This window comes from Artemia sp. Qi Xiang Cuo, chromosome 9 (assembly GCF_049724085.1).
Source record: "Artemia sp. Qi Xiang Cuo chromosome 9, ASM4972408v1, whole genome shotgun sequence".
In the NCBI taxonomy this organism is placed as follows: Eukaryota; Metazoa; Arthropoda; class Branchiopoda; order Anostraca; family Artemiidae; genus Artemia; species Artemia sp. Qi Xiang Cuo.
In genome coordinates this window covers 22162506-22177518 of record NC_142802.1, presented here as the reverse complement: position 1 = coordinate 22177518, position 15013 = coordinate 22162506, and the positions used below count along the sequence as shown (strand labels likewise).

The 15013-nt window shown below is 35.8% G+C and overlaps 1 protein-coding gene across 7 annotated transcripts in view; it reads right to left on the bottom strand.

The window, feature by feature from the left end:
- Positions 1-15013, bottom strand: part of LOC148948453 (membrane-associated guanylate kinase, WW and PDZ domain-containing protein 1-like) — a 163814-nt gene that overhangs the window by 68528 nt on the left and 80273 nt on the right. For all 7 annotated transcript variants that reach the window (XM_089094375.1, XM_089094374.1, XM_089094380.1 and 4 more), the window contains 3 exons: positions 9284-9495; positions 7553-7711; positions 19-210 (listed from right to left, as the gene is read on the bottom strand). In XM_089094375.1, coding sequence (XP_088950501.1) covers positions 19-210; positions 7553-7711; positions 9284-9495 — 563 coding nt within the window. The remainder of the gene's footprint in view (positions 1-18; positions 211-7552; positions 7712-9283; positions 9496-15013) is intronic.

The following is a 15013-nucleotide window of genomic DNA, read 5'->3' as shown; positions in this document are numbered from 1 at the left end:
TCAAGGACGTAGACTTACCCGTTCTGAGTTTCCCATCAAGCCAAGCTGGCCCATTTGGTACGACCGATTTGATTTGTAAAAACTCATCGTCAGCATCATCGCCGCCAACTATGGTGAAACCTAAACCCCTTGTAGATTTAATCAATCTTGTTACAATCTTCTCTCCTTGTAGTTCTGCTGGGTTTCTGGTAAAGAAATTCCTTGGATAATCTGTAAAAGAAAAAAAAGTACATAAAACCACTATCCAAAACCACTTGTCAAGAAGTTGTACTAATAGTCTAGGACCCAGCCTCTGAAAACTGACACAGGTGTGGTCAGCGAGATGACCGCGAAACGGAGGTTGGACCCAACGTAACTGACCATGCTGATTCTGGAAACGACCGCTATATTATTGAGAAATGTTAGCGTCTCGTTGTAAGACCAAAGTTTTAGGTTTCTTCAGCGTTTAGCTACGAATAAAATGTGTAAGTGTCAAAGTAAAGCCAGAAATGCATCGATTCTAGAAACCTAATACAGGAAACGTTGCGAATTCACCTCGCAGCAGAGAAGAGGAGAAACTGAACAGCTAAGAAGCTTTTAACTCAAAATGAAACAACTAAAAGAACAAATGGCTATTACATAAAAGAACAAATTGTCCAAATTTCCAAACTTGTCTTCTGGGGACTCATCTGCTAATTCGTTACATTTTTCCGCACACTGGAACAACAATTCACAGTCTCTGTTCTTGTCAACACTCGGGTAGGCTCTTGAGCAAGTTTGGCAAAGGCAGTATTCGGGACTGGTACCTTGTGGGAAAGGATCTCCCCCCATTGGAACTGGACAGATTTTGCCTTTCGAAAAAGTCCAGCCGAATCGAGTATGGTCAACTGGCGAAGGCCTTGGCAAGTTCACTTCCAACAGGAATTTGACCTGTAGCAAAGAACGCATAGCGTGAAAAGAAAAAGCGTCATCCGTCGGAGGCAAGTATTTCAGTTCCCGTTTTCTGATAATTAGATCTGTTGCCTAGATAGCCAAGAACTTGAACTGATAGCCAATATTTTCTTTATAATCAAAAAAGGTTTTTGGGGAAAATGGAAATTCCAACATTTTCCTTCACAAAATATTTTCCGAACAAACGAAATCGATTTATTCAATCCAAACTTCTTTTTTTTGCCACTGGTTCAAGACCATGCCACTCAGAGGAAATCTGTTGCCACCTTATGCGCCTCGATGCATGGGAGGACCTAGATTATAGTACCCTTCATAAAACAAAAAAAAACGTTTTCTAACCTGTTGTGCATTCAGTTTTGAAGTCTGAAATGTCCTACTGAAAAACAATTTTGGCCGTTTATCTTTTAATTAGCAAAATCTTTTGCCATATATTTATAATTAATTATGACGTAGATAATTTCGCAGACCACACTGCCTTTCTATGACGATAAATAAAAGTTCAAATAGAGATAAAATCCTTTTAATAGACAGCGATGATGATAACAGTGATAGAAATTCGCAAAAATACCAGATATTTCAGTCACTGCATATTTGACCGAAATATCTGGTATTTTTTGTGAATTTCTATCACTGTTATCATCATCACTGTCTATTAAAAGGATTTTATCCCTATTTGAGCTTTTATTTATAATTAATTATGTTTTATGTAGCCCAATTCATAAATTATACTTCACATAAGTGGTAAGTGTCCATAACATCTAACCAATGAATGATTGTTTTATATCGATAGCTTCCAAAATCCGCTTGGCATCGCTGCAGAGGAATGAATCTTTAATACCATGGTTTGATATAGCGATATAGCGTCAACGGTAGTCTTCAACAAGCATATTCCCCCGCCGCCTCGTGAGGAGCTTTCTTTCTTGTAAAGGCGTTTGTCAGGAGGACAGGGAAACACATAGGCGCAGCTCACTCCAATTTCCCCATGAAACACATCATAAACATAGTACCCAAAAAGCAGCTTTGGTCGGTACTGCACATCTATCTGGAGCTGTCTACCTGACGAGGTTGTTCTAATAAGGAGGTTTGTTTAGTTTTTTTAACGAAGTTAAACATATTGCATACAACCCTCTGATTAAACTGGAAAGAGGACAAGTCGAATATCGGAAACCCATGGTCACATAGCAAATTCGATACAGCAAATTTATTACATTACTTTGCATAAAAAGGAAATGGAGGGTGTGAAAAGGCGTGTGCCGCTAAGCTTTTTTTTCATTTTAACCCTTTCAGATTCCGGGCGGATACACGGTTACTTCATTAAAATACGCAAAACAGATTCATAGCATTCCCAAAAGCTCAGAAAACAGAGCTATTAAGATTTTCTACACATTTTCCCAAGACCTTCAGAGGACGACACATTCGGAACGGCACACGAGCGATCCACCTGGCCCGGATTAATCCGTCCCATTGAAAAGAAAGAGCAGTATCAATACTGAAAAACGTCATGGTTGGAATGATACTTCAAATCTCAGATTTACTATCATAAACAATATCACTCGAGTAGCTTTTGGCTACATATGGACGATTCCTAAAAACCAAAAATCGCTTTACTTTTACGATTTTGTTATTTTCCAAAATTATCACATAGTGTGAAGGTTTTAAGTCCCCGTTTTGAAGATAACACCCCCCCCTCCCATTCAGCAATAAATCATCGCGAACGTGCCTGTACACATCTAATATAGCCTACTTTCCAAAAATATTTAGCAGATTTTTTTGAAGTTTAGACGATTGAATCTATCCCCCTCACACCAGATCCCCTCCCAAGCTCCTGAAGTAAATTCCCGCAAACGTGCCTGTATACATGTGTTACATTTTCTGATATATCGGAAGTATATAGTCAGATTTTTACGACCCCTCCCCCCATCCTCCTTCCCCCCAAGTTTCTGAAACAAATTTTCGAGCCCATGCGTATACACAATATTATATTTTCAGATAATCCATTCTCAAATTTTTCCATAGAAACTGTATTTGAAAATAGCCAAGCAGTCCAGATAATCAATATATAGCAACATGATTTTGTAATAAATGTAGATCTAAAAAAAAACCTGTGATTCCATCTGAAATAAGTATTCTATAATAAATAAGTTAATAGAAACAACCATTAAAAAAGCAATGCTTCGAGTTAAACAAGAACATGAATGAGTGTCACTTCCTCTTTCATTGTTTTGCGTTAATTTTTATGTTTTTTACTTCCGTCAGCTTTATCTTCTTTTTAACGCTGCTACTAATTATATTGGTCTCCCAGTTCACGTTAAAACAACTTTGAAGCATACCTTCACATACACGAGAATCAATGACATCAATTACGGAGGGGCCATTAACGCCCCCTCCCCTGTCAATGAAAAATAACTAAGCATGATTAATTATGAAAAATACATTCTTGTTCCCCCCCTCCCCGTCCCTAATTCCCGTGAATCGGCGTCACTAAGGGGAATTCTGTCGCTGAAGGAGCTTGCAATGCCACTCCTCTGAAAAATATAGCGTAATCTCGTTAGCCCCTCCCCCCCCCCCAACCGTAAAAGCCAGATCCTGGTGCATTTTATGGGGTGGAATGCACATCAGAAAAGCACGAAAATTGGCAAATCAAGAGAAAAATATAAGAAACAACAATAAAAACTTGTTTTGTTATTCGTTTGCTATTGTTTTTTTTTGGGGGGGGGGGGGAGTAAAGAGCCAAAGGCCACCTTTCTGCAGAATCTCCCCCTCCTGCTTACATGCCTGACCCCGTGGATAATTTTTTCAAATTGGGTTCAAAAATTTAAATTTTTGTTCAACTTTAATATACATTTCAGACAAAAATACCAAATATTGGAAAAACTTACTAACATCAAAGCGGAAAAACACAAGAGAAAGCCCCGCAGTCATATTTCCGTCCTTGGGAGGGAATCACGCGAAAAAAATTTCTCTTGGTATTATTTAAGCCAAGTTCTTCTCTCTCCAGCTATATCAAAATTAACTGTATAGAATACAAGGATCGTTCAGAGACCAAGGAAAAATCAACTCCTAATTGGTATAGATCCAGAAATGATGAAGCAAGAAGTTGAAATTCAACCAGACACAATACCCTGTCGTGATTTACTTAATTTAGATTTGGATGATGTTCACAGCCAAATTATTGAATTAAAAAGTCGCTTAGCATCAGCAACCCTACGATTGATTACAAGCTTGCCACAATGATTTTTCAAGAAAATACATCTGAGGGATGTAGGTTAGTTGAATACAAGGATAGAAGACAAGTGAATAGCCCACCCCAAGCGTTATATCATTTCGAATTTTTCTCTGTGCTTCAGACTTCAGCTCAGTTTCGGGAAAACATGTTTGCAAAAGAACCCACCAAAGAAAAGTTAAAAGATAATGATTTTTATCCAAAAATACCATTATTTTCAAAATTAGACATTTCTTTGCTAGTACTTTGCCAAAAGGTTGAGGGGCTACCCATTTGTTTCCTCCCATCGACATTCTTTCAAGTCCAAGGCTCCTTAGTTTACAAGAAACATGTCTAGGTTCGGTTCTAAGGCCAAGCTTCAGGGAGTTTTTTTTTTTTTTTTACGAAAACTCGTATTTCGGAAAGAAAAAAAACATTGGCACTCAAGTCCAGTACACTACCCTTGGATAGGGTCTTAGAAAACAATAGAATAGCAGATGATTGCAAGAGGATGCTTCTGGATACGAAGAACAACCGAGTGTGCAACTTCTGAATAGCAAGTCTTCTAAATCAAGCACTTTAGGTTTTCTAGATTTTCAAGAGAAAATATTAGGCTACCCACACACGGCTGCAAAGCACGTCAACTCGTAAAATGAGAGAGTCAGCATATTTTAGACCGAGGAATCTAGGCTTTTGTTTTTCATAAAATTGCCTTTTGATCCGAGAGGTCTTTTTGTCTACCTATGCCAAAAGAACCTATTTAACTAAAGGATTAAATATACAATTATTTGGTATTTAAGAAATAAGGATCTCCAATAAACTATTGGCGTTCTTCAGCACTTCCCCATCCGAGTGAAAACCAGAAAAATCATAAAAATTACAAATTAAGTAATATACATTTTCTGGATCGAACTACACTGAATAGGGTTAACAAACTTAATTTTTAAGCAACTGAAATATTTACGAAAAACCATCCAGCTGAGTTTTACATATTCACCCTTTGCAAATTCATTAGACCTAAAAAGAATATGTCTCAACTCCAGCCCATCCCCCCAAATATCGCATGGTGGAAAAATTCACTCTATTTGGGAGATAAAATTGCTCCAATTTTTTCAGTGGCAGACAATTGGCACTCAAAATTAGGGCCTATGAAAGCCCCGCAAATTTACATACGTAACATATTCTACAGTGAACTCGAAGTTCCTTTACCAGTAGACTGGAGCTTATTTTTTGCCGGCGGAGGCCAATAGTGAAATTTTTTTTAAGTTGAATACGAAGGATTTAGGGGGAGACCTCATCCCCAATCCCCCCCCCCACACACACACACACAAAGGTACGTGTGATGCCAATGCGACATCAAGTACTGAGACAATAAGGATAGCATCAAAAATATGTCATAGAAGAAAATAAAATGCAAAAAGAACTATAATGATACAAAAACAGCTTATTCATATTGACAAAAGGCAGTACAAATAAGCGAGAGAACTTTTAAAAAAAGTACCTATATTTAGTGAATATCTTATATTCCACTATAAGTGAAACGCAGAGAAGCCTTAAGCTAATTTGGCTCTGTACCCAGAATATAACATTGAACAATAAGTCTTACTACACAACCAGGTAGCGACCGACCAAAATTTACCCAAAAATTAGCCCATCAACTCTATTATTACTTCAATATTTTACCAATCAATCAATGTCAGATATAGAAATTAAAAAACGAACATAAACTTACTGAGTAATTCGCTTAACCGTTAAAGCCACAAGTAATTACGAGTTTGATGTTCAACTGATGCAGCAACATACAAAATCAAATATTCGCCATAGCTAGATTTTACAACTGGAGGCAGGGTGGGAATTTTCTGGTTCTAAAATACTAGGTGAGTGATTGGACACAATTATCAGCATCAAAGCTGTCAAATTCATAGGATCAAATAAATAGTTAATCTAAGTTCGGGGAAGAGTAAATTCCTGGTATATCCTCATTTACTCTGGTTAAACCTTGGAATCCGAATTATCAACAATTGAAGGGGTTTTTGACTGAAGGGGGGTGTCCACTCCTTGTTTTTACTTTTTTTATTTGCCTTTGCTAGGCATTACAAAAATAGAAAGCAAATATTTCAAGAATTTTTCACAGTTGGGAGAGGGGCAAGGTCGTTTCCAGGCGGGGGGGGGGGGTATTTGAACCCCCCTCGAAATGTTTGTCCGACTCGTAAAAACGTAACAAAAATGAATGTAAACAAATTTTTGATGAATTATTTAAAGACTTTTTCTGTAACCCCCCCCCTCGAAAAATTCTTTTGTACCCCCCCTCCCCCCCCAAAAAAAAACTTTTGTAACCCCTCCCCTCAGAGAAAAAAATCGGATACGGCTCTGGAGAGAGTAATGCCCCCTCCCACCATCCTGGGGTAAGGTATTGCCGTACTAATTACACAAAAATTTACATACATCAGCTAAATAATGAAACTAATTGCAAAAATATAGATACAAAAATATTTCCCTCATTTACAAAAACGGTTATGGAGCATTTAACATTTCATCGTTTCCTCATCTCCTCATCTTTTTTCTTCCTTGACGATTTTACAACAGCTGAAAACATGCACAACACTCTTCAAACTTTCTAATTTCAAATTCCAACCAACAATAAAAAAACAAACAAATATCTTATAGATATTGAAAAATTCTTTGCTTTATTACTACATTCTTTTGCCGGAATTCTATTGCCTTAATGTACTCCAATCAAAAAGACTATTTACCTCTAACTATTTTGCTTCTTTTCAACGAGGAATTGGTTCACTTGAGTTGGCTCCAATAAAGGCTTATTTCAACCAACTGGGGGATTTAATTAAAAAATATATATTTTATTTTCAAAAATTGACCTCTTATAAACTGTTATATAACCATGATTTATCGTGTAACTACCACTTTTTCCTATTCAACACTATTATCAATAGGGACATAAATACCGCATAATTGTCTTAATATAAAGAAAGAAAAACGAGCAAAAATGGGTTTTTTAAAGGCCAAAATGAAAATACTGAAAAAACACAACAAAGCAAATATTTCGAGAGGACAAACGCCTCTCTTCTTCAGCGCGAAACAGAATAATGTATCCAAGGAAAGTGCCGGAAAAAAACCAGCAAAATACAAACGCGGAAAATCAATCTGAAAAGAACCAAAAAAACAAAGAAAAAACCAAAAACTTAAAAGATGAATAAAATTCAATAAAAGCCAAAAATTATAAGAATTAAAACCAAATACCTAACAATCATAAAAGCGAGTTATTCGCCATCTATACGAGCAATAACGAGCTGTTATTGCTCGTTTTTCTTTCTTTATGTTATGTCAGGCCAATGTGGTTTAAGAAATTATAATTGCCTTAGTATATTCCAATAAAAAAACAATAAAAAAGCGACTACTTACCTCTAGTCTTTTTGCTTCTTTTCAAAGTAGAATCACTCGGAACTCTTTTCGGTTGAACTGCCTCTTGTAAGGGCTCACTTAACCCAATTGGTGGATCGGACTGAGATTTCCTAGGTCTTGGAAATGTGTTGCTTCCTGAGTCACTTATACTTCCACCACCTGAAGGAATTAGTTATTAATCAAAAGATAAACGAACACATATGCAAATAAAAAAATAGGTAATTGAGTGACAGATATTGACCGTGTCAGATTTTCCTGTTGAATCGACTGGTCAAGTCCATTTGTCTATTATTCAATTAACTATAGTCATGTAGTTAACAGTAGTTAAGTTGCATTACAGTCATGTAGACCTTACAGATAAGTCGAAATGTATATTCTGTTTACGTTTAGAATCATTTACAATCATAAGAGCGAACAGTTCCGTCCCTTGGGGGGAGGGGGGTTAAAAAAGCCTTTTCAGATTTTGTTTCTTGATTTTGATCACAAAACTGTGATGAGAGGATACCGCTGTATTAGAACTACAGGGCCATATGTGGCCCAAGGATTCAACATTGCACAGATTTCTCCTAGAGCATTTGTCCAAGTGCCCCAAATTAGCTCTACTTTCTTGAGAAAACATAATCAATGGTATTCTAAACCCAACGAGCCGGCCCCCTAGCCCTAACATCCCCAAAAATATATGGTAAATGATGCATTCTCAGCCAGAGGTATCGCTTGAGTCGACTTATTCAAGAAATGATGTGCAAAAGCCACAGTTAACAAGGGGCGGTACGTCCAAAGCAGAAAAGTCCATATCAATAAGCTGGATACCCTGTACCAGTTAGTACCCATCATTTACAAGGAACATCTGCTTTCCTTCTTTACAATAAGCTCAACCATCAATTTAATACAATAAATAGTTAAATAAAGCAAGAAAAGTAGCGTCCCAGAAGGAAGCTTGTTATGGGCGAGTCGGGACAAAATTACGAAACTAAAGAGAGGGATAAAATCCATGGGAGAGAGAGAGAGGGCCTCTCTTGAAATAAACAAATGGAACACCTCATTTTGTTCTGACATTAACCCAAGAAATGACGTCTATGAGATGACGAGCCTGCTTTTTTGGTCATCCTGAACTACCCAGGTGGAATACATATTGAAAGAATCAGTAAAATAAATAACATTCCAGAAAGATGTCGTACCATGTCCCAATGAATTGACATTCATAAAGACAAGGAATATAAAAAGTACCGTATTACATCATTTTACTCACATTCGTAAGGTCGTAAGGTCGCATTGCCCTATATGCTAAAATGGACTGCAGTTTAGGAACCTACTCATAATATATTTTTATATATATATTTTTAGCGAATAACGGAAAAAAAATATTCCAAAATGTCTGTAGTGCCGAAAATTTTTTAATTTTGCTTAAATTTAAAATCTTGAGTTTTCGTTGAAGACCGCATTTGGGGTTCCCTTGTATACTTCCATCGAAATTTTGCTAAATTAATCTCCCTAAATTTAATAAGCCTAGGGGTCCCCAATAAATTGCAATTCCAAAATAAGGAATTATCTTATCACGCGGACTCTTGAACAATACGAGCATAGAATCAATCAGCGTTACGAATGCATAAAAACAGATTAAAAATCCACCTATCTCATTAGCACCAGACAACGATGCAGCAACAAAAACCACAAGAATTCAAAATCCTCCACCATACAACCCACAAATTCAAATAAAATAGAATGACTAACCGTTATTATTCATCGCCAGTCTTTTAGCCTGCAGTACTGGGTTCTCATATTGAGTTTTTCTATTCACATGGTCAATATAATAAACTCCGTAATGAGGGTCATCTATTTTCTCCCATCCGAATGGCAGTTCATCATCAGAGCGTTCCTCCAAGGATTTCTTCTGGAGCCGGGCCAATCGAGGATCTAACCATTGGGATGTTCCGGAATTATGGCTATAAGAATGTAGGAAAATTATTCAAAATGTTGAATTTTTTCAGAAAAAAGCTTATAATTTAATTAAATAAGCTGCGCCAAGAACATTCATAGCATATTCCAAAAATATGGCTAAAAGGCTGGAGGAAACATTATTTAAAATGTTGAACAGTATCTCTTTTCGTGATAATCCGACTTCAACTTTAATATATAAGGTAGCCAAAACAAGACTGAGGATTTAAAATATGTATAGCTTTATTTTGTTGTTGTCGTTTTTATTTTCGTTTTTTTTTTCATGGTATTTAGAGATTTTTGGAGATATATGATGTATGACAGGAGAAATATGACAGCTATTAATTTTTAATTTTTCTATCAGGTGCAGGTTTATTATCTCAACTCAATGAAGTTGCTGTCACCTTTTTGGCGGAGTAACGGACAAGGCTCTAAAAAAAGACAATATTTGTCAGCGAAAATGAACACCATTTGAGAAACGCCATATTTCATAGAGTTGTTTAAAAAAACATAAAAAAAATAAAAACAAAAAAACATAGTTATTTTCAACCATTCAGTCTTACTTGAGCCACTCTGTGCAGAAGTCTTCTCTGCTCGTCGAATCTCCGCTTTAATAATAAAATAATAAAACAATTACAAAGTATATTAGGTGACAAGAGCACGCATGATATGCTTTGGAGTTATGGCCTAGGGTTTCTTTTGAAACATACGATTTTGCGACAAGCTCGAAGCTGCGACTTACACCGAAAGGAAATGATACTTATACCCTTGGATTCATTGGTTTCAGATTTATCCACTCGCCGAGTCAAAATTGTGACATTATTTATACTTTTTCTTAGAAAAAGATTTAAATTTGCCAATAAAATGGAGAAATTTTTCTATTTGTTTAAAAACAGGGCCGTTTTCAGCGCATTTTCCAATTTAAAACGAAATACAAAACAGACTCCGAAGACACCATTCGCTAGATGAATAAACTTGAACCTCGGCTAATGAATGATAGTAAAATTGCCTTTTCATGTTGAAATATCTAAACCATGGGACTGCAGGAAGATAGATGGCATACTGAAAACCGGCAGAGGGAAACTAAGCCTTACAGGCTGTAGAAAAATAATTCAGCCACAGCCTCAGCCACAGTAGCCCTCAGCCACAATGTTTTGTGTCAGGTTAGGTATAAAGTTGGTCGCAGTTTTCTGTTTTTACCACAATTTACATCGGGAACCCTCGTATAAGAAATATTTTAACATTTGATAGTAGCAATAAAAGAAGCTGTTGAGCTAAATCAGTATCAACTAATCTTCGATACGAAATAGAGAGATAGATTTATTCAACAGATCAACAATAAAAGCATATAAAACATTATTTTCAAGGATTAATGGCCAGGAGTGCAGAGACAAAGAAAAAAAACATTAAAAAGAAAAATGGAGAGCAGCAATACCTTGTCCTGGCACTTCGATACTTTTCCTTAAAGAAAAATTAAACATTGAATGAACTAACTGCTCTTACTGCATTATAATGAGATTAAATGTCATGGCTATCTAAAAAATACAGTGCCAATGATCAGAGAAATCTTTCGGACTACAGATTATTTCATTAAAATAAAATCACTGTGCTTAGTTCTAGTTTTCTTCCAAGAACCATTAAAATCGGCAATGAATCGAGGCATACTTCAAAGACAGGTATAACCCAAAAAGGTCAGGTTCTTGTTTAAAGCAGTCACTTTTTCATTATGTACCAAAGGCTGCAATATTTTTGTTTATTTTATTTATCTCCTTATGCTGAACAAGACGTGCCTCTTTAATCTTAAATAATTAGTAAACTAAATAGACAAACATGAAACCCCGCCCTTTATCTCCAAATCTTTCGCTCAAACCACCCATGCTATTGTTTCGAAAAGCATAGAAACTTTTCTTCTCAGTTCAAACAAGTAAACTAAAGAGTTGCCAGAGTATAGTCAACGTGCTTCAGTGGGGAGAAAAAAGGTTCAACTGTGGGGTCGATAACTTATAAAACGATTAACACTATTGATGCAACAGCGTTGCTGAGCTCGTCAAAATGAGGAGGAAATAGCTAAATCAATTAATCTGTAATTTACATTGCAACAATGCGATAAATTAGCGAACTAAAAAGTTGCCAGAATATAGTCAACGTGCTTCAGTGGGAAGAAAAAAGGTTCAACTGTGGGATCGATAACTTATAAAACGATTAACACTACTGATGCAACAGCGTTGCTGAGCTCGTCTATTTGAGGAGGAAATAACCAAATCATTTAATATGTAATTTACTGCAACAGTGCGATAAATTAGCGAACTAAAGAGTTGCCAGAATATAGTCACCGTACTTCAGTATCAAAATGAAAAAAATTAGCTTTGTGATCGAAAACTTATAGAACTGTTTGACATCGTTTATGCAGCTACGTCGCTGATTTCGTTTATTTAAGGGGGGAAATACCGGAATTCATTAATATGTAATTTACGTAGGAACAATGTGTTACACAAGCGAAATAAATAGTTGCGAGGATTTAGTTACCTTACTTCAGTGTGAACAAGAAAGGTTTAACTTTGCGATCGATAACTTATAGAATCGATAGTATACAACCGACATTCCCAAAAATGACCTCTGCTCAGCTCAAGAAATTATTGGCACAGAGAAAAAGAGAAACTACTGTCCTCTGTTTCCATATTAAAAGTGTGCTTTAATTTCACTGGTTTATTTTTGTGACGTCAATCACTATACGTTTTTGAGCTAATCATATCCTTGCTTAAGCACGTTTCAGAGACGGAAGCCGAATATCCCTCCCCCTTTTTTTTACCAGTTTTTGCTGTCAAAACCTTGAGACGGTAAAAATAACACGAAATCTGATTTGTTCATTTCTATGAAATTTTAAGCAATCAAAGATTGTATGTTTTTTAGTCAAAACATTTTTTTAACTTTTAGGGGCTGAAAAATTTATTCAGTTATAAGCTTTTAAAATTTTACAAAATTCCTATAAGCTGTTTCAAATTTATATTCTCTTCTGGAATCCACAAGCGAGAGGAAAACGTAATGATTAATGTTTGAAAATAGGAACATTTTCAAATACTTATAAGCTATGACATGCTCGAGCGGCCGCCTATTTCCAGAAATCATATTCCACCGGTGAGACGCACCAAGCCTAGCGGATCTGGGCGGGACACTTGGCACTCGAGGTATACACCATGTGGTGGAAAGTGGCTGACCCTACGGAAGCACTTGTTAGACCCAAAAATATTTTTATTACAGTTTATAATTACCTATCTCTAGTAATTGCTATACATAAATTTTTGAAAAATTAAAAATCAGTTCCAATCACCTCAATATTTACCAAAATTTATTTCCCCTGAGCTCAAAACAAGAAACATAACCATAACAAGAATAAAAAATATGAAAGGCACCATTCACCATATCTAGATTTTATCCTGTGAAAACGTCCGAAAAAGAACAGGTAATCATTCAGCAGTCAATGTTTTGGGAAGACTCCATTTATGGATTGTTTAAATAGGATTTGTCAATAGCCCTTCAGACACTTTACACTAAAATCCTCGATTAACGATTAACCCCAGACTATATAATTGAACACAAATGGTAAATGGCGCGCCATAAAACTTATGCTTTTCAAAATTAGAGGCGATAAACTTTAAGTACAGAAGGTAGGAAAGGAGAATGAATGATAGATAAATATGATAAAATTATGTTCGAATCAATTTAGTTTCCCTTCCAAACATGGAAGAAAATATTCTGAGCCAGTAAAATGGGGATATGTAGGAACTTTTTCCGGGGTGAAGGGAATTATTAAAAAAAAAAATGATAATATGAATAAGTAATCCAGGTAAATTTAAATATGTGGGATTTTTTTGAAATACTTTGCTGGGTAGAAACCAAACCCACGACTCTATGCGTCTTTATATGCTTTTTCCAAATATACTAATTGCTTCCTAAGCAAATTCCATGATGACCTCTCAAAGTAACATCTTGTTCCTTATTGTTTGCCAGAAGAAAATGGTTACCAAAAGTTTTCAAAATTAATTTAAAACGATCATAAACACTTACTTATTTCATTCCTAGAGAGCATCACTTCAATTTACTACCCCCCCCCCCCTCCAGATGGGTAAATATACAGCCTCTTATATATACGGACTGTTTTTTACAACGTAGGATGCAAATCAATTGGTAGGAAGAATCCAGCATGGTAAATACTTATCCAACATGGGGGAGGGGGTAAAATGAAGCAATGCCATTTTAGGAAAAGTAGTTTTCATAATTTTCGGTAACCGTTTTCCACTGGCAAATAACAAGGGACAGGATGTCACTTTAAGAGTCCCTTTAAGGGCCGAAAATGAAATTTACGAGGTAAGTGATTAGTATGTGTGGAAAGATCATAAAGACACATCGAGTGGTGTCTTCATCTTCTATTAAGCAAATTTATGTAAAAAAAACATAAATTTGCCTAAGTACCCAGAAATTCCTGGAAATTGTGGGATTTCGGGGGCCCGAAGCCTTCCCTGGTCCAGGGCTCAAGTTTTTGCTGAAAGCGGAAAAAAAATATTAGTAAATATTCGGCTGACTACCACTTATTCCAGGTAGACTTACCAGCTTTTGTTTAACATTACCAGATGTTTTGAGCATGAAAATAATTTTATTCAGAATTAAATTTTCTGAATCGAAAAGAACTCCGTGTTCTAAAGATATTTTCGTAAATAAAATGAGTTTTTCCAAAGAGAAATGTCTTTAAATCCTTTTTTATATGTTTTTTAACAAATGAAGGAAACGGTTAAATTACTGTTAGGAGGTTTCTAAAATGGCAAATGTTAGCCATCAGAATAATTTTGTATACAATTACAAAAACAAAAAAAAATACAAAATGTTACAAAAACACCGCAGCAATAATATATTAGTAAAAATACAAATTTTCAATATTGATCAGTCAGATGGGTAATACAATGAGTTGACTTTTAGGTTGCAATGAGGCCCAGCTCCACAATGGCAACCCTCCTAAAATGTCACATGTATTTGGAGTCAGGAAAAAGAAATGTCTTTTCATCAATAATGCTCCTAACAAAATCTAAGAGCATTCAAACCTTGAAATAAATTAGAACTGGAATTCAACCACAGCAAACTTTGAAATTCAAGAACTGGATGGAAACAAGTTAAGTCAGAAAACTTTACGGCAAAGTTATACAAACTCAAAACCTTAAACTAATTCTTCTGATTTTTAAGGGGCACATACCCCACTTCAAGAGACGAAAAGGGTAATTTTGAAATTTCCCAAGGCATCCTATAAAACTTGTTCAATTACAAGGAAACAGAACACCCGAAGTATTCCCGAAAAATATTTTAGAAAGCTGCTTGACTTCAGGGTTAAGATCTAGGTCTAATTGCTTTCATTTTTAGTCTTACGTGCTTGTAACTTTTTTTAAAAGGACAGTTTTTCATAAAAATAGTTCAAACTAGATTTACTCTAGTTTGAATTTTTTAGAACATTTTATATTATTTGTCCTTGGAAATTCAAAT